Source organism: Sinohyriopsis cumingii, chromosome 18 (assembly GCF_028554795.1).
Source record: "Sinohyriopsis cumingii isolate HCF-2022 chromosome 18, ASM2855479v2, whole genome shotgun sequence".
In the NCBI taxonomy this organism is placed as follows: domain Eukaryota; kingdom Metazoa; phylum Mollusca; class Bivalvia; order Unionida; family Unionidae; genus Sinohyriopsis; species Sinohyriopsis cumingii.
The window spans coordinates 91,604,609-91,631,424 of NC_142978.1; the positions used below are offsets into that span (position 1 = coordinate 91,604,609).

The following is a 26,816-nucleotide window of genomic DNA, read 5'->3' on the forward strand; positions in this document are numbered from 1 at the left end:
TGGTTCTTCTCATCTGGACATTTAGCCACTTCAGTATGCCCAATATGCTTATGGGAGGGGACTGCAACCTTTGCTGGTGGGACTTCTATTTTTACCAAAACAGGAGTCCTGGACTCCTAGTTGTAAAATCCTAGCAAGACCTCTTATTCTGCATTTGAAATGTCTCCTTATACTTACAACTTTAAATCTTTACACTACTTTAAATAATGTGGCAGAAACCCTGGCAATAAAATATGGATGTCTCTTAAATCAAAATGTACCCCCTGGCCAATTATATAAAACTGTTTGATACTAACATACAAAAATTGTAGCAATAAGTAATTCTTTGTTGCTTAATTAAATAGAAAGTCTGATGGTAACAGTTTCAGTAGTTTGCTTTTGCCAGAGGTGATCATGACAGACACTGAAATTGGTAATTGTACCAAATCTGCATTTTGTTTGCATTTCATCTGTCATAGTTTCATTTGCATTAATTCCGCATTTTATTCACATTTCATTTCAGCTATTATCTCATAATCTTTCCTTTACAGCCTCAGAAGCGCATTCTTATTTTGCCTTCAATGCATCTATTCATCATATTCTTACATTTTTTCATACATCTGAAATGCATTTACCAGGTCAAAATTTCCATCCAATAGATTTATATGGACAGAACTAGAGCTTTTTTATCTTGCCTTATTAAAAGTGTGCATTAACAAAATACGAAACTTCATAAGATTCAAAAGACTGCTGTGAACTGATGATAAATAAAAATACAATTGCAATAAATTTAGCTTTGATGGTGATATATGATGGTGGATCAGAATCATTTTATACAAAAAAAGATGAAAGGTCTTCAGACCAGAAATCATTCCTTCAAACATCAGATTCTGTTCAGCAGTTTTTGAGAAGTTGCTTAAAAGTTTTAATATTCTTAGCATGGGTAGCCATTATTTACAGTGGATCTTAATCAGTTGTACAAATGCTGAAGGCCTTTATGCCAGATTGCTCGATGCCAGTCTTGGATGAAATTAGCCCAGACAATTTGGTTTGGTAGAGAAGCTGAAAATAGCAATTGTTGACAGAATTTTTCTAATTTTAGTAATGACAGCCATATTTACAGCTTAGGTGAGTTAAAAATCTCTCACTTTGAACTCCTGTGAAAATCATATTTCTCTTCGTTCATGGTAGCATAATCATACTACTTGTACAATAAGTTGAATAACACTGACGTAGATTTCCAAACAAATACTATTTTTAAAATTATTGATATTGCAATGATACCTCTAAGGGCAATTGTATTAAGTAGTAAACATAGGTAAGCGCAATTTCAGTTGTATAAATAGTGACTGTTTCTTTATTTTCACACTGTGAAAAAAGGTGGCTGCTCAAGTATTATTTCTGTGTGAACCTAGATGTTCCTAGTTCAGTCTAAATTATAACCAATTCATGCAAACATTCACTTACCCAAGGGTCAATCAACATATTATAAATCATAAAAACTTTCCAAATTTAACAAGACCAATAAAATTACAACAATTTATGCATGCTAGCAGTTACAAAAGAAATCCAACCTGCAAACAAGCAAAATAAAAGAAATTTGTATTAAGATTGGAATTTTCTGATGTGACTCAAACTTAGGGATAGCACTGGGCTTTGCCAATGTCACAACTTATGATTTTTTTTCTTACTAGAGAAAAATATACCATCTGGCGATCGTCTGACAACAACATTTTTGACTGTTAACAATTGTATATTCAGTCTTGGGTTTGTTGTTGATAAATTCAAAGGCACCATGACAGGAAGCCGCAAACTTGAATATATAATTGCACTGGAATCTATTGTTACATAAACAAATCCTCTGTTCATGTTGACAAACCACTCTAACATGGTACTGTTATATCATAATCTGCTTAAGCTGATGTCTGGCCTCATTCTACCTGATTAGTTACAATTGACCACCTATGAAGTTGCGAACGGGAATGACTAAAATCTACCAGACCATGGCATTTTTTGTTCCTTTTCGAAAAAAATACCAGAAAAAAATCATTTTGCTGAAACTTCAAACAAAACCGATTACCTCTGAAGCATAGATCGTTATATATATATATATATATATATATATACACTAAGCCTGATATCTGTTTTCATATTTTATTTTGATCTTAACTGTTCATTTATTAAAGAAGCCCCAAGCACTAGAGAAAGAGAGTGAAGATAAATCTTCCATATAAAACATTACCTAAAGTCATGTTGTGAAGAGTAATTTGTTCCCAGCTTGCTGAATGACACAAGTTTCAAATCAATTTCATTCTCTAACTGTCTGGCTTGTTTGCGGTAATCTGAAAAAAAAAAAAAAACAAACAAAATCATTAAAAATTTGCACACGGAATGACATAAATCTTACTTACAGTAACACTGTATATGACAACCTATGTATAATAGAACATATGAATACAAGAAAAAAGTTTATTTTGGTGTATGACAGGCTAGACCCTATCACAGCAATCAGAGTAAAGTGCCTTACATACAGACTCACCACTGCAGCTGACCCAGCCTGGACCAGCCAGGATATGAACCGGCACCCTTTTGGTCATGAGTTTTAACCACTATACTACCTCAGCTTCAAAATTTCAAGTACAGGTATATAAGGATCGCTTGCATAGTGATGAAAAAAAAGGAGCAAATTTGATGGATCAATCAGAGGTCTGAAGACAGCAAATGAGTTTTAAGATTACTTTATGATCAGGTGGTCTTTATATACCAGTATTTGTCTTGATTTATATATGTAACATGTCTGTCAAGAAGCAAAAGATCTAATCTATGGTAACAAATAAGAATCAAAATATGAAGGATGTTAATGTTGTTTTCTGGTGGCTTTTGCAACTGTCTGGTGTTGACTGTGTAACGTGTTTTGACTAACAGTAAAATGAATGACAAATTTTCAGAAATATCATACACAACTGGCAACCAATAATGACGCATTCCTACAAAGTAAAGTTATAATGTTTTTGTCAGACTTTACTTACCCTGATGTCTTTTCTCTAATAAATTCAAATTTTCACAAAAGAAATGGACCTGTTTTCAAGTTTCGTTGGCCTAAATTTCAGTTGAATGGAAAGCGATGAAAGTCGGGAATGCTAAAATCGGATTAAGTTAAAATAGTATTCTTTAATGAAATGAATAAAAATATATTATGCCTATTGGAACTGTAAAGCAATGTTTCATTTCGTTCAAGAAACATATCCGCCACATAAACTTACTTCCGCATACCTCGACTACAGTCGCATTGCAACAAATTCAAATGTATGTCAATGGAACATAAAAATGCATCCATTTGCTAGTGTCATATTTTCATTCCGCCATGATAAAGACAGCACAGTAAGTATATTAGTTACACAATTACACTGAAAACATTGATGGAATTGGCATTGACCAGGGTGGCTGGTAAGGAGTTCAGCAGGTGGATTTAAATAGCATCCAGTTTTCAAACTGAGTTACAATTTATGCAGCATGTACAGCAAGATCCTAACATTAGGACAAGTATATGAAATCATAAGATAATATTTTTGATATTACCGCGATCAGAGTAACGCCCCTTGCATAACCTGGCATCCACATGTCGTCTGTTTATCGATCGTTTCCCACAATGATCTGATTTTAACTGGATATTAAATGTATCTTAATATAGAGCAAAGAACACCAAACAGACATATATATTATCATGAAGGTCGGTTTCTTTATTTACTTATTTGCCGATCGCTAACTTTAAGACCTGCGATACCATAGCACTCCAGTATACATATAAGGTTTATCGGTAAATGTTAAATAACGATACGAGCCGGTGTTCTGGACACGCTGACAGTATATGAAAATTTTGCAAGGAATCATTCTGGGACCATGTCCCTTTGTGTTCAATGACAGAAGATATTAACATTAGTTTCTCTTTTGCACTAACATAAACAAGTTCCTGTCACTGAGTAAGAATATAATTTTGACTAGTTGTGCGTATGTGTATTTATAAAAACGCTGTCATCGTGAATTGCTGGTAATTGCTAAGACAAGTAACATGTGAACCCGGAACATAACTTCCAAGTAAAATGCTTCTTATTCATTGTAAACTTGTCCGTCGTCGTTCATTGTTTACCTTCCCACAAGTTCCCCATGTCTGCCATGTTACTTCCACCGTGTCAAAGTATCACGAGATTATACGATATCTGAATCAGTTTGCGAGTGCTAAATTTATTAGCATGTATATTCTATTAGAAAATCATATCTAATATTAGGATATCATATGTGATCGAAAAGTGTCTATAATCATTTTGAAAACAAGAGTCAGAAAAGAACACAAAGTGCCTCGATCGGAACATCGCTCGGCCATTTCCGTTAAGTGATGAAATAATGTCTGAAGTTGTTGTAGGAATACACAATTTGATGTGTTTGGTGATTCGCCTCTGGCGGAGTGCTGCACGTCATATGTTACTACAGCAAAAGCCGTATTATTCCGATTGAGATTTTGTCTCCTTCCGCCGCAATATGGACTCGGGTAGCAGTTGTTAATTCCAGTTCAGTACCCGTAGCTCAAGTCAATTGGAAGTGCATTTATTTTGCTCTTTCATTTGGTGGTGATACGATAGTTAGATTCAGACATACTTGGTATTACTTTCAAGATAATTGTTTATGCTCTAGAATATGAGCATTATTGTGTAACTGTATGTATCTTGGCGACAGTGCATAGTGAGTAATGAGATATCGATGTTGGACCGGAAGTGAAATCTGTGACCCATTGCAAGCTGCTTTCTTTACAGTCTAGCATGTCCAACAAATGCCAGATAACCTATAACAACCTATGACTATGATTTATTATGAATTCGACACAGTTGAATATTCAGTAATGAGAAACAAATGTGGAAACTATATATATATATATATATATATATATATATATATATATATATATATATATATATATATATATATATATAAGAAAACTAATTAATTTGACCTTGAAAAATTGAAAGATCCAAAAGTCGCAGAAGCTTTCCAAGCAATGATAGGTGGTAAATTTGCACCTTTGATGACCCTGGACAGCCAAGACACCGACCACAAGTCCTTAGCAACCACATTCAACACAGCTGTGACTAGCTCTGTTATCGTCGAACAAAGAAACCTTGGGTTACAACAGATGTCCTTGAACTATGCGACAAAAGAAGAGAAATGAAAAAGGTAAAAAGAGATCATGAAGGAGCTAGAAAATACAGAGAGATAAACAACATGATCAGGAAAAGCACGAAAAAGGCAAAGGAATTCTGGATAGAAAGACAGTCTGAGTAGAAATGATAGCAAAATGGCATATCAACTGGTGAAAGATCTCACAACCCATAAACTAGGGAAAACTACCACCATCCAAGACTAAATCAGGAAAATGCCTCACAGAAGATCAAGAGATCCTCAAGCGATGGACAGAATACTGCTCAGAATTGTAGAATCATAAGACCCAAGGAGGTCCAGCAGTACTAAATTGCTCTCAGGCAGAAGAAACTGATGATAACATCATTCTTCGTGAAGAAGTATAAATTGCAGTTAGGTCTCTAAAGAAAGTAAAGTCAGCTGGTGTTGACAACATACCATCACAGCTCATTCAAGGAGGAGATATAGCCACAGTTCTGACAACAATCTTCAACAAGATATGGCAGACAGGAGAATGGCCCTACAATGGACTCAATCCTTGGTCATAATGCTCCCCAAGAAAGGAAGCTTACAGCTATGTCAAAACTACAGAACCACCAGTCTGATCAGAAACCCAAGCAAAGTCATGCTGAAGATAATTCTCAACAGACTAAAGCCTCAAGCAGAGAAAATTATTTTTGAAGAGCAGGCAGGCTTCCTAGCAGGAAGGAGCACCACAGGACAAATCTTCAATCTCAGGCTCCTTTGCGAGAAATACCTTCAGCATCAGCAGAATATATACCACGTCTTTATAGATTTCATAAAGGCCTTTGATAGGGTATGACATGCAGCCTTATGGGCAACTATGAGGAAGTACAACAATCTCAGACCTGGTGAAGGTTGTTTAGCACCTCACTGACAAAGCCACCAGTGCTCTCCTCAACAATGCCAGCAGAGTTTTTGTTGTTGTTGAGTTTAATTATAGTTGCGTGCGCACAATTGTGCATGTGCCACTTTTTTTCAGACTGCACCGCAGTCTGCTAGTTGTTCCTGAGGAAGGGGATGGTGCCACCTCCCCCAGGCTTTTATGGATTCAAAGAACCCTGATAGTTTGGCCTCAATCTGTGGGTCCATAAAGGTCCCTACAGTTGAATGGTTGGCTGTCATTAGTGGGAAGGAGAGCTCGGGAACGGTCCTGCTTGCTTTATATCGCTGGTTTCATGTTGCATTTGCCTGGTGTTTCTTGCGATTTTTTTGTTATTTTTTTTTTCTTTTTTTTTTTCGAATTTTTATTTTTCTTCTTCAAAATGTTCTAAAAGGAGGGGGGATGCTCTATGCTGTTTATAGAGGTTCTTAGTAGAAATCATGTATGAAGAGAGATTTTCAAGGTTATTATGGTATTACTAGTCGAGGTGTTTAGGGTGTGTTTCCTACGTTATGTTATTTATAAGTTTTTAGATATTACCTCTTTAAGTTATTTATTAATTAATGTTTTTAGAGATTGAATGTTATTTATACTTTATTTAGCAAGAGACCGGAGTCCTAGCCGATTACACGGTTCGTTAAGGACATCTAGGACCGGAATCCTAGCTGATTACTCGGTTCGTTAAGGACATCTAGGACATCCGATTTTGCGGTTTCCTTAGTTTTTTTATAGGTGCTTCGCAAGTGAATTATTTATTAATACTTTTTATAAAATTGAAATATATGTTATGGGTTTTTATGTGGTGGCTTCTAAATTTATTTAGCTAGTTACTGGGTCTTTTGGTTTTGTGGGGATAGTAATTATATTTTGTTCCTAAGTCCTGTAGAGCTATAGTTAAGCTTGATAGAGTTTTGATCTCCTAGTTTGGTTTTGCAACTTTGCTGTTTCGTTGCCAGAGATTCCAATGTGCGACGGTATCCACATGAGCTCGACTAATTGATGTGCTGTGGTGATATCGTCGATTAATTGGCATGCTCTGTCGAGGAATTGTTCCCTAGAGTGTGTATTGCGATTTTGGATCGATTTGATAACGCTTAGGGAATCGCTTATAATGACTGCTTTAGGTATTTGGTTGTCTTTGATCCATTGTAGTGATTCAAGTATAGCCCAGAATTCAGTGGTGTAAATGGAGCAATAGTCAGGTAATCTGGATCCCGTTTGTATATTGAATTCAGGGATGACTATTGCTGCTGCTGTTCTTGGTGGGTTGTTTTGTTTTTGATCCATCGGTATATATTTTAACATAGTCCGGGTATTTTTGGTTGATTTCGTTTACCAGTACAGGTTTCAGTAAGTTTTCTTGTCCTTCTTTATTGCCTAATTTGGTAGCTTCAATGTTAATCCTTGGTGGTTTTTGTAACCATGGTGATTTGTTCTGGTCTGTATTGTTTGTTACCTGTTTTTTTAGTAGAGGTATCTTTTCTCTTAGTTCAAGGATTACTTTGCCACTTGGTGTGATGGGTATGATTTTGGGTTTGAAGACAACTTTACACTTATTTATAGCTATTTTGGTGGGATGGTTGTCTGGGTGCGTATCTAATCGAATGGAGTATCGGAGGAGCAGCTCTTGCCTACGTAATTTTAAGGGTAGTTCTACTGTTAGTGTTTGTAGTTCTTCTAATGATGTTGAGGGGAGTGTTCCTGTGCATAATAGTAAGGCTTTTCTCTGGATAGTGTCAAGCTTTTGTAGTACAGGTTGCTTAGTCGAGTTATATGCTTGGCAACCGTAATCCAGTTTTGATCTAATTAGGCTTTTATATATCGTGAGGAGGGTTTCCTGGTTGGATCCCCAGTCAGTCCCTGTGATGTTCCTGAGTAAATTGAGATCTTTGTTACAATTCTGGGTGAGTTGTTCAATGTGCTGTTTCCATGTGAGGTGGTTGTCAAAGAACATTCTTTGGAATTTTACTACTGTTACGTATTTGATTAATTGATTTTGTATATAGAAGTTTGGATAGACTAGGTTGTTATTTCGTTTGGGGGTGAATATGATTGCCACAGTTTTTTCATGAGATATTTTGAAACCCCATTTGTCCACCCATCTCCCTATGTTGTCTAGGCTCTGCTGGATTTCTTTAACTACTGTGTTATTGGCAGGATTTCCATTCCTCCATATGCCACTATCATCTGCAAATTGTGACAAGTTTATTTTTGTGGAGGCTGCATTGAGGTCATGGTCGTTTACCATTAGGTTAAATAGTAAGGGACTTATTACACTGCCTTGCGGTGTTCCATTTTCAAGTGAAAATTCTTCCGAATGGGTATTGCCTTTTCTTGTGGCAATTTTCCGGCCTGTGAGAAAATCGCCAATCCAGTTGAACAAGCGTCCAGTTATTCCAAATTAGTTTGGTTTGGCCATTAGTCCATTGGTCCATACTAGGTTGAATGCTTTTACTAGGTCTAAAAAAACCGCTATGAGGTTGCGATCGGTTTTCCTATGTGCGTTAAAAGCGAGTTTGATGTCTGTTTCCAATCTGAGAAGTTGGTCAGTGGTGGACCGTTTGTTCCGAAAGCCACATTGATTTATGGAGAGTAGGTTATTGGTTTCTAGGTGGTGTTTTAGCCTATTTGCGATTATTGTCTCCATTATTTTGCAAATATTGTTTGTAAGGGAGATGGGTCGGTACGAATTTATGTTGTTGGGATCTTTTTCCTAGCTTGGGGATTGGTATTACTATGGCCTGTTTCCATTTGGTGGGTAGTTGGCCTTTATCCCATATACTATTAAAGAGTTTGATTATGGCTATTGTTACATTGATAGGTAGTTTTTTGTAGATAATGTAACCTAACTGATCCTTACCAGGGGATGTTTCATTTTTGGATCGTAGGGCTATCTTCCATTCATGTACTGTGATGTCGCTATTTAGGTGAGATTCTTTTGTTCCTTGGTCTTGAAACATTTGAGGTTGGGTTCCCTCCATTAGTTTTTTGTGTTCTTGAAAGTTTCTGGTGTGATTATTGTTGCTACTCATGTTCGAAAAATGCTTCGCTAGGAGGTCTGCCTTATCTTTATTTGTTATGGCATTTTTAATTTTTGGGGCTGAGATAGTTGCTTTCCCTTTGATGGTTTTTATCTTGTCCCATATTTGTTCTGAGTTTGATTTTAGACTCAGTTTAGAGCAAAAGGTTTGCCATAGATTAATTTTAGCAGTTTTTATAGTTTGTTTTAGTGCTTTTTCTTTATCTTTATATTGCTGGAAGTAGATAGAATTTTTAGTGCGTTTATATTTATTTAAGGCCCTTTTTTGTCTTTTTGTGCTATAGTGCACTGTTTAGTCCACCATGGTACAGGGTTTTTGTTTTGGATATTAGTTGTCTTTGGTATGCATCGGTTAGCTGCTTCTATAATTGTGTCTGTTATGTTATCATAATACATGTCAATACTTGGGCTTTCTAAGTTATCTGGATTTACTCTAGCTAGTAATAATTGGAATTGGTCCCAGTCTGCCTGTTGGTACCTCCATTTAGGTGGGGTTTCGTTTGGAATGTATTGAGTTTTTTTTTTGAATATTGATTGTGATGGGAAAATGGTCACTTCCTAACGTATCTTGCTGATCCACCCACCAGTTTGTGATTTGAGCCAATTTTGGGGTAGTGATGGTTAGGTCTATGGCTGAGAGAGTGCCATCCTCAGGGTTTAATCTAGTGTTCGACCCGTCATTTAAGATGACCAGATTGTTCTCAGTTATCCATTTTGCAGAGGAGATGGGGTTCGAACAACAGTTGGAGTCACACAGGATGTATACTGTCACCTACACTTTTCAACATTTTCCTGGAAAGGATGATGAAGGATGCCTTGCGTGACCACATGGGCACTGTCAGCATCGGAGGAAGAACAATCACCAACCTTCGCTTCGCAAATGATATTGATGGTTTAGCAGGAGATGAAAAATAAATGGCTGACTTGGTTGAGCGCATCGACACAACCTCCACAGCATACGGTATGGAGATTAACGCCGAAAACACCAAGCTGATGACAAACAACACCAACGGCATCAGTGCAGAAATAAAGATCAGTGGACAGAAGCTGGAAAGAGCCACAATTTTCAAGTACTTGGGATCAGTTACCACAGTTGAGGGCTCCAAACCAGAACTACTTTGCAGGATTGCCCAGACAACAGCAGCAATAACAAGGCTGAGACCAATGTGGAAAGATACAAATATTGCTTTTGGTTCCAAAATCAGGCTGATGCGCTCGATTGTCATATCGATTTTTCTGTATGCTTGTGAAACGTGGACGCTCACAGCAGATCTACAAAGGATTCAAACCTTCGAAATGAGATGCTACCGCAAGATCTTGATCATCTCATACATTGACCATGTAACCTACGAAGAAGTCCACAACAGGATCCAACGAGCCATCGGATCTTATGAAGACCTCTTGACCGCTGTAAACTGAAGTGTCACGGTCTTGTCTCAAGATCGTCTTGACTGGCAAAAACAATCTTCCAAGGCATAATGCGAGGGTGCAGAAGAAGAGGAAGACATAACAAGAGGCGGGAAGACAACATTGAGTAGTCGACAGACTTGTGATTTGGAGATTCCCAAAGGGCAGTAGAGAACAGGGAAAGATGGAGAGAATTGGTTGTATAGTCAACTGTGGTGCCCCAACGACCTCTTGGTTTAAGGGTTTGATGATGATGATGATGATGATGAATTATGACCGCAATCCTCTAAGCAGTATATGAATAAAAGTTTAAATTGGTATAAAAAAGGTTTATTATTAATAAAAGACACATAAGATTTTGACATGTCGTGTATATTGACTTTAAAATAAGAAAAACTAAATTTCAAATTGAAAAATGTAATGAATTTTCAAAAATAAAAGAAATTCCCCAACGTACGTATATGGTATCTGTTGGGGATGATACTCTTTATGATCGGCACAGATGTATTGCTACAGCATATACAAGTTCGAATGGAGGATTTTTTTTCCTCAAAGCCTATAAGAGAAAATATCTTTAAATTCTATGCACGTACCTAATAGTGACTGTATACCACGGACAGGAAATGTAATATCAAATAATTATATGGGCTATTGTCATATAAGGAACCCTGAGAGGAACATTTTGGAAAAGAAGCATTCCCACAAATCGGTTGTAATGGAAAAGATGAGAAGTCTGAACATTTCAAAAGAGGTACATACATCCCATTTATGACACAACAGTTTTTGTGTGAATGCGGACCATCTCAGCCCGGAATCACATTCTATTGACAAGTTTAGGCAGTACTGCAAAAGTTATGGGAATTGTTTTGGGCATTGCGAGTTTCCAAACTGCATGTTAAGGTTGAAATTGTGATATGGAATAGTAAACATTTTTAATTAATGAAACACTGATTGATCTGTTCACAGCCTCACATCCTGTGTGCTTGTGCTAAGTTGCAGTCTTTGTACAACATCACAAGAAAGTTTTATTTTCTGCAGGATACCCTTATCATTTTATGTCATGTCTAGATGAGTCACTTGATGAGAGCCAGGGAATGCTGATCGTATCCACTAACTGTTAGTACTTTCTCCCAATCTGATTAGAATCAGATCTTCACCCAGGACAGTGGAGATTTGATTTTAATCAGATTGTCCTTCTTCCGCTACAGACCTTTGAATAATGCCAACAGAATGGCATCCAGTACTTTAGGGAGTTGACCGTTGATATTTCTAATATCACCACGAGTGTCATTCATTTGAAGATTAAAACTACTACGAACTTTAATATCTTGACTGAGAATCTTCTGTTTCAGCCATTTTCCTTCTCTTGTTGTTATTCATGGAAACATGTTTTCACTAAATGTTACAGAATTGCACCGTTTGAACTGGAAATGACCCAAACGACATTCGTTCAGCTTCCCACATTGTATGTAGAAAATTGCAAGCATCATGAAAGCATCAGCAGCCTGAACCATCCCATCTACTGCTGCATGTCTACTGAGGGTTCCAAGGAAATGTTAGCATTATTCCTCCTTCTACGGGAATTAAATAGTGTGACGTAAATGTAATATTACAAGTTTTAGATCCTATCTAACATACGTCACACTATACAATCAACCATGTGTAGTGACCAACATCCGGTCATATGCTATCCAACATCCCACATTATACTATCAACACGACGTGTGTGTAGTATTCCCATACCGCCTCGGCATTTTGTACACCCTACTATTTAGAATTTTTGGAAAAAACGTTGAATTACTAAGTATATTTTCAAGTATAAATAATTATGAAATTGCTTTGCTTATTCGCTATCTTGTACACACCTGCTTTTAATCCTCAAACATGGAAGCGTTTACAGTGCAACGCAGAAAGCCTTTAAGTGAGAGGAAATAGAACACGACACTTAGAATTTTCTCTTTTGGGGGAGGGTGAGGGTGTTTGCTTCAGTACTATATACTATATGATGATGCTAATCAGATTTGATGCTCTTCAGAGGCATATTGTTTATTGACATATCAACCGGTCTCTAATATCCATTTCAATGTCTTACTCTTTTTACTATTAAATGCAGTGTTTATATCTGTCTATATTCCCCTTTGGTGTGAAAAGTGTTATGAGTCTATGCTCTTAAAATAAGTAATAGAAAAAAGTGAAGACAAAAAGCTTTGTAAAATTTAACAAATAACATATTTTCCTAGAATACAAAGTGAAAAATGAGAAAAAAAATGAACTTATGGTTTTACGAATTAAATCCAAAAATAATCCAAGAATTAACACACAAGTCCTATGAATGAAAAGTTCTAACCGAATCACAGTTAAAATCCCTATGAAAATCCAAGATGGAAGGCGATGACGTCTGTAATAACCTACGAAGTGCAGATGTGTCAACAGTCTCTTGTTGAATCGCAGAAAATATTCCAGTTTTGAATTCCGTATAAATTCCAGTAAACGTCTTTGACCAAGAATTATCAGAGCACTTTTGTATTTCCAGAGAAAATAATCACTTGAAATCAATAATTTGAAGAAAAATAAAATTCTGCTTAAACTGGTTACAACATAATACAACTTAACGTGTCAGATGTTAAAGCACGATTGATAGAATTCTTATCAAAACATGTTATACGACTACTTAAGACGCAAAACAGATTCCCCGATGTGGGTCAAAATTTCATCCTGCTGAAAAAAATAGAAGTTTGTCTGCTAATTGACACATGCTTAATGACACGTCGTCCAGGTATGACCTTGATCAACTTAATGATTCTTACTCTGAGAAAGATTTTTAAAAAAAATAAAAAAAGTTGTTTACCAAAATTGTCACTGATTTTGAAGGTCAGCAACTAGTTACAATGATTCAGTTCTGGACAATGTCAAATCCAGTAAACAATGTTACATTACAATAGCATGTAATGGAATAAATTATTTTAAATCTAACAAACAAACAATTAAATTAAATATACATAACAAAAGTCTATTCTAGTTGGTCCAACAAGCTCTTATGCATTGACCAAAGCCGGATAAAGGATTATTATAGTTCACTATAGTTCATTTCCCTAAACATCTTGCACAGAGAACAGATTCATCGACTCTTTGCGTATCGTTATCAAAAGGCCATTTGTTACAATATTTCAGTTGCTATCTTCACAACAGAAAAGAAGCGTGTTTGTGCCTGTTATATACTTTTTATTACAACGGGTGGTCTTCAAAGATCTGGGCCGGGGCACTTTTATTTGCATCAAGGACATTGCTGATAAATTTTATAGTCTAACAAGCCTTTCATGATTCATCGCTTAAATACAGTAGCAACGCAGAATAGAAGTAGCTTAGTGTAAAATGTTAGCGACAAGAGTTACAAGTTTGCGATTTCATCAATAAGCGCTTGATAAATATCGATGTCTATGATACAGCCTTGAAATAATCGTCGGCAAATATCAACTGCTTAATTGATTATTTCCGGAGAATTATTACCGGCTCGTTCTCCTCCTACGAGAACTTCTAGTCGTTGCACGTCACCGAGGATGTTGTTAGGATAAGTAACAAGACCAGTTCCTGTAGTAAAACTGCTACCAGTAGCACCGGTGCCAGGAGCATCGTAAAATTCTTCCTCCTCAATACGAGGTTGAGCGAATGAATTTTTTTTTTGATTATAAAATATCTTCTGGTAAGGGATGTTTTTTGATCTCTTCAATTTCTTTCTCAAGTTGTGTGAATTTATCCTTGTGTTTACTACTGATTCTTTGTATATTTTCAAATTCTCGGAATACAAAAGGAATCCATTTTTCTTCTGAAACATCAGCGGTGTTTGGATCTAATAATTTATCACGAACTTTATATCCGTAAGAGGCAATCCCCCTAGGATTCTATGAAGTAGTCTATAACCCTCTTGGGTAAATTGAGCTGGTGGTTTTGAAAGTGGTTTTGATTCTGGCGTAACAAGTTTCTTTACATCACTGACCTCCTTGCGGACTTTATCAATACTATCAAATATTTGTTGTATTTCTTCACCGACGGGTGGAGGTTGAGCTTCAGCTATTCTAGCTGGAAGTTCTTGTAAAATCCTTTTTGTTTTTTAGTCCTCGCCGCTATTTTTTCAGTTTGCGCAGTAGTTTGTTTTACCGCTTGAAGAAGACCTTCCGTAGCCATTGCAACTCTTTCAGGAACCATTGTGTGACAGGTTTAAACAATTGTCCTGCACCTTCTGCGAATTCAACTTGTGATTCATGACGCGCTTGCAGTTTTTGTTTAACAGAATCTCTTAGTGGAATATATTTCTTAATTGCTTCAAGTCGCTCTCGAGCTAATCTATCTGTGTAAGATTCCTGCGCTGGTGGCATTATTTGTTATAATTTTATTTTAATTGATATCAGCAACGAGGGTGTTGTCTCGGCACCACAGTCACCACCGTGATCTTTTTTTGCGATTTTCAGGAAGGCTTATTTTTGCGATTCGAGAGTGAGTCAATTAGAAGCTGTTCACCCCCTCTGCTGCTACAGTTCACTCGCATTTGTATGTTAATTGACGTCTACCAGTTTTGATAGTATCGTGTTGTAAAAATAAAATATCTGCTTGATGAACTTCGTTAGGAGTGCTGACATCAAAACGTGCATGCTGAATTTTTTTAGGAGGTGGTAAATACATTTGCTATATTGCCTGTCGTGCTAACCACGTTTCAGCAACAGAACGTGTGACATTTGCTGCATCAGCGAGTTTATTAATAGCTGCTTTACCTTTCCAATATTCTCTTGGGTTATACTAAATCGATTCCATTACTTTAATAATTGGTTAATTAATTACTGGCTCCGAATAATAATTACCTTTCATCACAGATTTTATTGCCAATCTAGCTATTTTTCTTTAAAAGATAAATCTTTTATGGAATTTAATGTATGAATCAACTTCACATCTGCAATATATCGTTGTTGCAGATTTTTACTTTTATAAGCTACATCATGAGCGTGACATGCTCAATCAATATCATTTATAGGATACTCTCCAGGTCTTGCTTGATCTTGTTTATCAAGTCGGATATCAAGTCGGGTTCTAGGACCACAATAATTATATCCTGGAAGATTTGTTTCTCCTGGGTATTTAGCCTAAAAAGTTCCTGGTAATTTTCCTAATGAGGTAGCGATATCTCCATCAATTGTCCTTGACCTGTCAAGGGAAATAAATGTATATTTATTTGTACCACATTTTACACACTTACCTGTAAGTGCAGGCTTTTTATTTTCTGTTATTATTGTTGTTAATCCACTTGTGGGGGTAGATGATATACATTTAACACAATATAGATTGATATTATTTATTATATTTCTACAACACGGATGTCATTGATTTCTCAGCGACACCAAAACAAGAGCCAGTCAGACATAATTCAGCATTACCGAATTCTATTAGAATGATAATAATATGTCCATATGGGTCCGGTAAAACGCAATTATTACGTAATTTGATAATGAGATGTTAAAGTGGGACAAGTTATATTTAGTTGCACCATCAGTTGATGATCAGAGATGCTACGATGTACTTAAAGATTTTAACAAAAATGCAATATTGTTAAATGAAGATGGTGATGACATTATTAATTTTATAACTGAAATTAATGAAGCACCGTCCGTAGATAATTAGATGAATTTATTAACAAACAAATCCAGCAAGAATATTTTCTTGAGGTATGCATAACAATACTGATGTGATTTATGTTACTCAACGATATACACCAATACCGAAAGTGATCAGAGATAACAGTAATATTTTAATTGTGTTTAATGGAGTTGATACACTGCGAAATATTTACCAGACTTGGTGTAGTTGGGATATGGACATGATTAAGTTCAAAAACTTCTTTTCAAAAGCACAGTCTGCTCCACACTGATTTATAACAATAAATTTGCACTATCCTAGAACAAGATATCGTGTAGGTCTTGATAAAATATTTGGTTGATATAATAATGATTTAATTATAGCAGCAGATCGTGTACGACTCAGTTAGACGTCCGACCGGTAAATGAAAACATGCGTACAAATTTTAAAAAAACCCCGACAAGGATAAAGTAACCAAAAAATTAAACCAATTAGAAAAACTCTCGATACGTTAGAGGCTTTGGTTTAGCGTTAGTGACCTAATTTTTTCATTTCGTGAGAAGCTTTTATTTTAAGCAAATGACGTTTCAGCAAAAGGTCTGTTCACCCTCTCTGCTGCTAGTTTTTATGAGTGTATATTGTTACCGACATCGAAATTACAAAGTAAAGTATCTCTATTTGCCTTAAATAGTTTTTTGCACCTCCAATGGCGTGTTATTTTGTCGCATGTGTAAGAATCGGTTCTGGATAATACTGAACTAAACATTGTCATCGTGTTACTCATATTAGGTCGTTCGTATATAATGTATAGAAACGTTTTTCGTCTGATTAGGAGTTTTGATTGTGAAATATGCGGTGGTGGAGGCACAGCAAATAAATACGACTTTTATGGCTTTTGCTTTGTTTGACGACCATTTAGTGGTGTTTAAAAACTTTAGTAAATGGTCATTCATTCTAGAAAAAATAATGTCACAATTTTAGAACTTACTAAAACATCGTAAATTTATAGCGATTGAAAACGCATGGAATGGGAATTACTTTTTTGAAACGCATGTTTTTTTTTTACTCCATGATTTGCTTAATTAAATGTTCAAATATTATAAATGGAGATATAATTCTGCTTTTTGACCTCTGGGTGCACTAGAACGCCAATTCTAAAGAAAAATGTAAACAAATGCCCTTGTTTTCCGCCAACTGGGGGAAACTGGATGAAAAGCTATATGCTAATAAATACAGCATTAAAACCCTAAAATACTTATATATACCTCTTATAAATGGTTTTGCCCATTTTTAATCTGTTAAGACCCATGGAATATTCAAGGAATATGTCATTTTTCTACCAATAGTAAACAGAATAGTCTTTACTTATAAACAGGCCAATTTATGTACCAGGTAAGACGAAGACTGTAGCCCTCTGGTTCAGGTATTATGTTTGTTCCTTTTGGCTCATGTACTACGTTCGCTCGAGTAAGGCAGTCTGCTTTATCTAACTTTTAAAAGCACATAGCTTTTATCAAAAGTCACTCGGTACTCCACAATGCTAATTGAAAAGTAGAAATGGATAGGATACTACACAATATATTGACTATCACATAAGAACTTAAGGGCCGTGTAATACAGTCTTAATATGGGTAAAATGGCTGTTCTTCACGGAAAAGTTTATATTAGACTTAAATACTGTAATGCTTTGATTGGCACAAGAGATATGAAAGATCGCTGTTGAGCGGCCAGTCTTATTTAGTAAACTGATAGGCATACTCACAGTGCGAACTCCGATTCAGCTTCTAAAATCTATGTCAATATTTTAATATAAGAATTTATGCTGACAGATGAAACGTTCTCATGAATGACGAATCTTATCTATGTCAGCGACATAGATAAGTAAATGTGAAGCCGTAACTCTTCAGTGGATTGTAAACGATGAAGTACTCACTGTTGTTATACTTTGTTGCTTTATGCATTGTCAACCCGTCTCTTTCCCAAACTGTTGAGCATGGAATATATCCTGATGTCCGTCAATGGCACGTTTTACTGAATCAAATGGAAACCTTGCAAAAGGAACATGCACAATATCATAAGCAGATCGAATCTTTGGAAAATCGACTGGAATTGACAGAAAATCGACTAGAATTGACAGAAAAGCGGCTGGAATTGACCGAGAAAAATCGAGTCTTGGAGACGGAAAAACTCAAGAAAGAGTTGAAAATCGCAGTGAAACGGAGTTTAAAATCCAAACTGCTGGAACGACGGTTACTGATTGCAGAGAATAGGCTTGGTTTTATAGAGATGGGTTTTCATAGGGAGATTCTCCCCAAGATGGATGTGGCAGTGAATGAAGTCAATGTAGAAACAAAGTATAACAGTTCAAACGCAAGGATGCTGTCGAATTCTGAAACACACGCATTAAGGTCGAAAAGATCACTCAGCTTTTTCAATTCAGGCTTTGATTTAATCAAGAACAGACATGGTATGTATGTATGTATGTATGTACGTACGTACGTACGTATGTATGTATCTATGTATGTATGTATATATGTATGTATGTAGGTGTGTGTGTGTGTGTAAACTTTACAAACAACTTCAAAAGGCCGCACAAAAAGAGATCGATAATTACGCCAGAGCTCTCCTCTCTGAAATGATTTCCTCCTCCCCATCCCCTGGAAAATTGCCCTAAAGACAGTTTCCTTTCACAATGGGAAACATGCTTTCCAGGAGCTTACCCACTCACCGAAAAAGTACCTCTAAGGCCAGTTTTCAGGGGGTGAGTGTCAGTTAGTCGAGTGTTCTAGCGTTAGAACATTTAACGTTGTATGTTCCAATACATATCTAAGATAATATACTTTTGATATCGGTATCATTCGGTAGCTCATTATGCAGACCAGTTTACTACATATTGCAATATTCACAATCTATACTTTGGATTTTGTTTTTCGCGGGTACAATCACAATGTTCGTGCGAGAGAACATTCACTGTTTTACACTTTACCATGATCCATCTATCTTTGGTAGCATTCAAGGATGCATGCTTTCTGAATGTGTGAACGTGGACACAATTCTTGTATAGAAATATGAGTACTATCATAATCTGAGATCAAAAGGTCTACAGTGAATATGAGATGCTGCACTTTTCACTTACCTCCTTTTTTTAAACTAGAGTTTGGAAATTCTAATAGCGATTGATGATACAGAAAATGAGACCACTCCTTAATTCTTAATATGTGTGACATATTGACAGCTGCACACTATACAAAATGTCAACAATTAGTTTCAGCACATGTTATTTGGGGTTTGTAAATTGTGCGTTTTATATGTTGCTGTGGGTGGGGGTGAAAGTGTGACCCGAAACGTACTAATCTTGTGTGCTAATCCTAATATTGTCAGTTTGCTGCTAATTCTGTTTTTGTATTCTCTGTCGAATTTGAAAATATATATTGTTGATGGTAATAGAGTTTTATTTAGATAATGGTGATTTAAAATGTCAAAATGCCCATTCTTATCCCCAAACATAGCATAAAGCGTCGAGTATTATCTTATATCCATGTTATGCGTTCGCTCTGCCATAATTTGCTAGAATATTGTAATTTAATCGAGCATAGTCAACGCAAGAATACATTTACTTCTGACACACATCCAGTAAAAAATTTTCAAATGACCCATATATCTCCCACGTTTGAATTGTATGATATTTTGTCACTACAACTAACACAACATCACCAATATATTTTTCATTCCAGATGTAAAGCGACAACTGAACGGTCGTGTGGCATTCTCTACATATCTATCCAAAACTTTAAATGAACTCGGCAGACAGCACACGATAGTCTTTGATCAAGTTGAATACAACGAAGGGAATGGCTATGATAAGACGCTAGGAGTTTTCATATGTCCTGTTTCGGGAACATACTTTTTCATCGCCAGCGTGCTCGGATTTCCGAATGATAATCTTCATACAGAGCTAGTACTAGACGGTTCTAGTACGGCAGGTATTGACAGCGACAGTAATGGCGGATTGGAATATCCTCAGGGTACAAACATGTCCATACTCCGTTGTACGGTTGGTCAGAGAGTATGGGTCAGAATTATGGAACATATTGGTTTACGAGTGTACGGTGATCAATATCGCTACACAAAATTTGTAGGCTTCTTGCTTTGGAGTGATGAATAACTGCGTCATTTTGTTATTATCTTGGGCACATTGACTAAAAAATAGGATTTACATTTCCGTAGTGGAAGATGGTGAAACAAAATCTACAAATGCAAGTATACAAAATATGGCGAACTAATTAACAATATAATTTGTAATGCATCTCTAAATCCACTTACAAGAATCGAAATTGGAATGTTAAGCATTGTTCTTACACAGCATCTGTTTCGCTTAAAATTATTTTATTTCCAACATATATCGATGCATTCCCTAATATTTCCTGGAATAAAAAAATTTCCATTTCCTCGTTACACATAAAGAGTTAATTTCGAACCAGCATCTTGTAACACCAAATAATAATGCTGTATAAAAGAGAAATAAACTACAGAGTGACAATGGAAATGTCTCCAAAGATAACCAACACAATGTGCCTTGTCTAACTAACCACACGCAATCTGTTACCATCATAATCGTCTAATAAACACTGATGAATAAACGGTTTCTAAAAGAAACGTGTTGCTCTATATCGAAGATGTAAAACATTCGTCATGTGACGTCTTGTAGATACAAGACGTCACATGACGAATGTTTTACATTAGATAATTAGATAATTAGTTTGTCAAAGTTTTCAAGAAACGCTGATTTCACTTAGACCACTCATCAAAAACCCTCAAAGCCACCTTATCGTAAAGCCTTTTCACCCAATTAGCAACAACAATAACGTCGATACTAATAATAATAATATTACTACTACTACTACTACTACTAATAATAATGATAATAATAATGATAAGAAGAAGAAGATGAAGAAGAAGAAAAATACAGATGTAAAATTACAAGTTCCAATGAATATTTCTTACGATTTTGTTAAATTCTGCGTAATCAGTTTGTTCTTAGTCGATGAGAGCACTTTTTCCCGCTTTTCTATCTTGTTTCTATGAATTGATTTTGCTAAATGTTTAATGCGAATTTTTAGCTTCCATAATGTCGATAGCATTAATCTAAGTTCTTTCTGAATAGGATCATTTGTTCTCAAACTTTCCAGCACAATAGCAGCAGGAGGGTGTTAACCGACCCCCCGATACATTTTTGTTGTTGCGACTGATACATTTTTGTTACCCATCAATCAAACCTCCATTGTGGAATCCGACGCATTTATGAACAAGAGACAAAAATGCTTTCTCGCGAATGACCTAAATTTTTACGAGACCAACATCGCCACCATTCTGTAATCTGACCTAAAACAAAATAGCAAAAGGAAGTGCCTGCGACCAGGTTGAATGACGTTGGATATTATTGAATCTTGAGTAATTGTTCTATTTTTCTTTTTCCATTGTAATTGTTGAATCGCTACATGCGAAACGAAATTTGAGAGATTCAGAGGGTTTTAAATTATGTTAATTTGTAATCAAGCACACACACAACCCTAAGTTAATCCCGGGTACTTTAGAATTAACTACCTCATTTGGGTTCGGAGGGGGCCCAGCTAAGTGCACCAGGGTTAGTTTTATAAGTTTACAATTAAACTTAGGAACGATATTTCGTCTTTTTTCGTTTGCATCGCGGGTACCCTCCCATAATGGCATATGTCGCTGACTCGGACAATGTCTATTGCGTTTTGGACTCGAACCCATGAAGTAGTTTCCACTGGTCGATCGAAAGTTTGTCTGTACACCTTAACCACTCGGCCACCGGACTCTTACAAATATACAGGTGAAATTAAATATTTAACTATATCAATACTTATTAAACAGACAGACAGACATTAAACATACACACTCATTTAGATCGTATAATTTGTTTATCGAGTATTCTAGTATTTTCAAATTTATGTTTACTATACCAGGAAGATTTCTCCACAGAGTGTACAATTATCAATTTTACCACTAAGGTATTTAGTCAGACACGTGACCTCATGTGGGAAATCCTGCGTGTTATTAATAGCAGATAGGTATTTTTAAGATTAATCATGGATCCAGCCGAATTCAATTTTGTTGTCAAGGATACGGAGGCAAAAGGTGTATTGGTGTCATGGATAAATGCAATCATGCAAGATGAAAAAACATAGGTACAACATTTATCTACTACGAAGGCAATGCTCCTCAATTTACTGCTCTGAGATCATCTATTTTGGCATACTCGTCAATAAACCTATTCTCAGTGATCAATATATTTCCTAATGACGTTGTTAGAGTCACATCAGAGTCTTTCTACATTAGTCGTTGTATAAATGAATCTTGGGAAACCATTTATCGATGATGCCAGTGATGCCGGTTTGGGGTAGTGGCGAATAAAACACGAACAAATACGTATTTCTGAATCACATGATGCTAAAACACCTGATATGTATTATCGCAACGATAATTTATCACAGATTTTATCGGCGCCGTCAGTGTATGATCCAATCACGAGACATAGAACAGTCTATCTTAATGGCCCATGTGGTTCTGGAAAAACAGCACGTGTGATAGAACTGATCTTGAATCGCTTTGATATTTTCGGCGTGTGCGAATTGCAGCGAACTTAACATCGACGACCGATGGATTTCCAAAGAATTTATTTATGGTTCTGTTTATGTTTCTACGAAAATTTCTAACTGCAGTTGCATGAAAATTATATTCAGATCTGAATATGGCCAGTCCATCATTGGTCGTCATTAACAAGGTCATCATAGGAATGTTGCTTTTGTCCACGTATTTCTTCGTTGAAGCGTCATCGTTTGAGGTTGGTTCTCTCAAATCAGCAATGCTATTTCTGCTCATGTTGAGATCGCCTGCCATTGGATCGCCGGCTTTAGCAACATTTGTTACTGAATATGGAATTGTTGTTGTCCATGTGTTTGTTCTTGCTACCACGTCTTCGTCTGATTTTGGTTCTCTCACACTGATAATTGTATTTCTGCTCATGTTGCGATAGCCATACATTATGTCTCCAGTATTATTAATACGTCTAGCAATCTGTCCAGTGATTGTGATAATTGATTCCTTTGAATTTTTAATTTTACCTGTTTTAGTAAACACCACTAAGTTATCTTCGGTCGCGCCTGGAACTCGCAGAATAATATCTGTCAATGAGATATTGCTCGTCTTTAACCGTCCTTGCTGGTCTGAAAAACAACTTGATTTGGGTCAACATCGTCGATTCTCAAAAGATCGGCAAGGTCATCTCGTATAGCATATTTGGATAAATTAATATCACCCTGATCCTTGCCGCTAGCAGATCTTCCGTAAATAGATGCCAATGTAAAGTATTACCTTGTTTAAAACGACTGTTGTGTGTGACATTTTGTGGCTAGATTATAACTTTTTCTCGGCAAAAACATTAATATTAAGTTTCTCCAACTCTTTATATAAATCGAATATTGAATATATTATTTCAATACTCCCTCCGCTTATCAACTTTGAGAATAAAAATATTTTGTGGAGATTCTGTACTCGTCTCATAATTCCTCGGCTCGAATTTTACTTCAATGCCATGTAAATCTAAACATCATAATGTACTCTAAAGTCCTCCACCTTTTTATAATCAATATATGATACTGATATACTCAAATACCCATCTATTATCTCCTTTTATACTTAGTAACACTATTCTTTAATTTAGTAATTTTATATGCACCGAGTACTAATTACATTCTTCCGTACATCATTTAATCTAGTATCCAGATTAATTATACTTTCGTTTATCTCCTTAATCTCATCATCAAATCTCATATTGCCCAGTGTCCAGCTAAGTACATCAGCTACTGCTGATACTATATTGCGCTCCTGTTCAATTTCATTTACCCTGTCAGGATATTATTTGATTCTGTTTTAAGCTCGTTTATCTTTCCATCAAATCCTTCCACCGATGCTGATTTTTATTCAAGCGGTCTGTTAATCGTTTCGATTGAGGTTTTAACACCGACTATATCACTGAGCTGTGTGCGAAGGTCAGAGAGCTTATTGCAGGCGGGTATTAGTCTTCCCAAAAAAATCATAGGCGACCTGATGAAGAACCTGATATTTTCTGAGATGGCACGTAAACGCGGTTACATGACCTTCATACTCAAACCGTACTGTGGTCAATCTGTCACTCGTTGTTAACGAGGTCCTTATCGCGGCCTTATTGTCGTCCACGTACTTCTTCGTTGCAGTGTGATAGTCGAATTTCAGTTCTCCCAAACCAGCGATTCTACTTCCAGTCATGACGAGGAAACCTATCATTGAACCAAGGGATATAGAAACATATCTGCGAAACTTTGCAATTAATATATTCATTTTTTTTTTATTTTTACTTCATTTTGTCCGTCTTTAACCGTCATTGTTGATCCTGAAAAACAACAACTTCATTTGGATCAACTCGCGTCACATATGCAGACAGATCATCTTCTCCTGGACATTTACGTGTAGCAGATCTTCCGTAAATATCTACCATTATAAACCATTAACCTGTTTGAAACGATCACTTGTGTATTCTTGCACAACTGTATGAGGCCGTGCTGATGACCTTGACACATCATTAGGTACATCAAGTACTTCTGGACTACATATTGTTGGATCCCCATTATTCTCTGTCTTGGTAATGTTGAATACCAGGTTGGAGTGCTTGGCACTCTGCTGATATACTGTAAAAATTCTCTTGGTGATGCCAGTCCGTACGAGTCAAAATAAACAACTCCACGTGGATCAACCTCGTATGCAACCCAATGAGTAACAGGGCGGGAACTTCCATCGAGATTAATGATACCAGTTTCAACATGGTTTGATTTTTCCGGTAATTGATCACGCATGAAAACACTTCTGAAGTTCTTTATGTTTAATCGTCGAGCAGCATCAAGTAATTCAAAATTGGACAGGGGAAGCTTTGACGAAGCGCCTCCAGTAGTCTCAGACTTTGACCATATTGAGTTCTCGGTCATCTTAGGCCCCGTCCTTTTTTAAATGTCCTGATGCTTTTTTCAGTACAATACCGGCAATGTTCCAACAGCACCAAGTGCAGCTGCTTTTTCAACAGAACGATCAAGTAGATCGCATAATTTTTGAATTATTGGCGTCATTATAGTGTTTGAGCTGACGTTCAGTCAACGATAATTTATTTGGGTCCTGCAGCGCCGCTGATTTCAGAGTAATTTTTGCCGCAGAATTCTTCTTCGATGTCGACGTCATAATAACATTGACGTGATGACATGACATTATAACATCATGAATGATCTAATTAACATTTGCATATTTTCTACGGGTGCATCGATGACTATCATTCGTCCACCAACGCCTTCAAGCAACATTGTTTTGTCTGACAGAATAACATCGATGCTCTGTAACCACCTGGACCAGCCGTTAATACACCTATTCGAGCTCGGAAGTGTATATCGACGACTGAATGCCTAAACAAATCTAGGTGTTCCAGTGAAAAATAATATTTCGGATATAGCGTTGTGAAGTGCCACTGAAATATCTGCAAATCAGAATCAACATTTGGATCACGCCCCATGAATGTCCTCAATAGATGATACGCACGTGCAACATGATTATACTTGAAATTCACCAGCACTTCCTCGGATGGTTCTTGATGTCCAATTATTCTCAGAGAAACTTCATTAACCCCGACTGTGTCAAACGTCATTGGGGTTCGTTCTTGTGAACCTACTCGGGCGTTTTCATGAAACGCTATAAGCACATGTCATGGCGTTCAACTCGCCGCTGTGATGCTATCTGCAATGTGAATGTCCCAGCTACGTTACTCTGGACGCTGTTTGTAGTTATCGTCAATCATGATAGCGTTGACCTACCGCCGAATGAGATCAGCCGTTGTTCTTCAACGAGTGATGGTGTCATTTTTGGCATCCACAACGAAAGCTTTGTCAGTTTAACTTTACCCTCATCAACACCATCAGGATGCCCGATTGCATCGTTGTTCGTGACTTTTCGAACTAGTACTATTCTTTGTTTAGCACCGAAAAGAAGTTTTCTGACATTTATACAAAATTGAAAGCTGTGCGGCAGCGGAATTACACATGAAAATTCTTCATTGTCATTTAACACCGATCGACGTGCAGTAACTCCGAAGTTGAAATTTTTAATTATCGATGCGACTGCATCCCAAACCCCGTTCATGGTTACGTTACAGTTCTTGGGGTGATCACTGGTGTCCTTGGCAAACATCATGGATGGACTGGCAGACCGTGAATAATCATCGGAATGTCTTCCGAGACCGAGTATCGTCGTAGCACTGTCGACATTTTCTAGGCAAGATTCAATATATCTTTCGTGGGCAAGAAATATCTGCTTGTATCCTGAACTTGTAGCTCGATTCGTCCAAGTGCGTTAGGTATAAGTGCGTCATAAGAATATTACTGATAATCACTCATTGATTGATATTTAATGACCGGTGCGTCCATTCAGATACACACTTGAACATTTTTTATTTATATTCTCTGTTGTCTAAAACGACTGTCTAGCAAGAACACTTCTAGCTATTAGACTTGCTGTCATATTTTTTTCTCTCTAAGAGGCTGCTTGTAGTTTTGTCGCGATGGCACTTCAACCCCT

General features: G+C 36.6%; 2 protein-coding genes across 2 annotated transcripts in view; one reads left to right on the top strand and one right to left on the bottom strand.

Moving 5' to 3' along the window:
• Positions 1-4,277, bottom strand: part of LOC149777438 (Golgi SNAP receptor complex member 1-like) — a 35,109-nt gene extending 30,832 nt beyond the window's left edge. The window contains exons 1-2 of the mRNA XM_089942069.1: positions 4,127-4,277; positions 2,222-2,321 (exon numbers count right to left, since the gene is read on the bottom strand). Coding sequence (XP_089798195.1) covers positions 2,222-2,321; positions 4,127-4,154 — 128 coding nt within the window. The 5' untranslated portion in view covers positions 4,155-4,277. The remainder of the gene's footprint in view (positions 1-2,221; positions 2,322-4,126) is intronic.
• Positions 4,278-17,974: 13,697 nt separating this feature from the next.
• Positions 17,975-20,743, top strand: LOC149777439 (uncharacterized). Its single transcript, XM_089942887.1, has 2 exons — positions 17,975-18,609; positions 19,877-20,743. Exons 1-2 carry the CDS (start codon positions 18,063-18,065, stop codon positions 20,305-20,307), a joined length of 978 nt encoding a protein of 325 aa, XP_089799013.1. The 5' UTR covers positions 17,975-18,062; the 3' UTR covers positions 20,308-20,743.
• Positions 20,744-26,816: the final 6,073 nt, after the last annotated feature.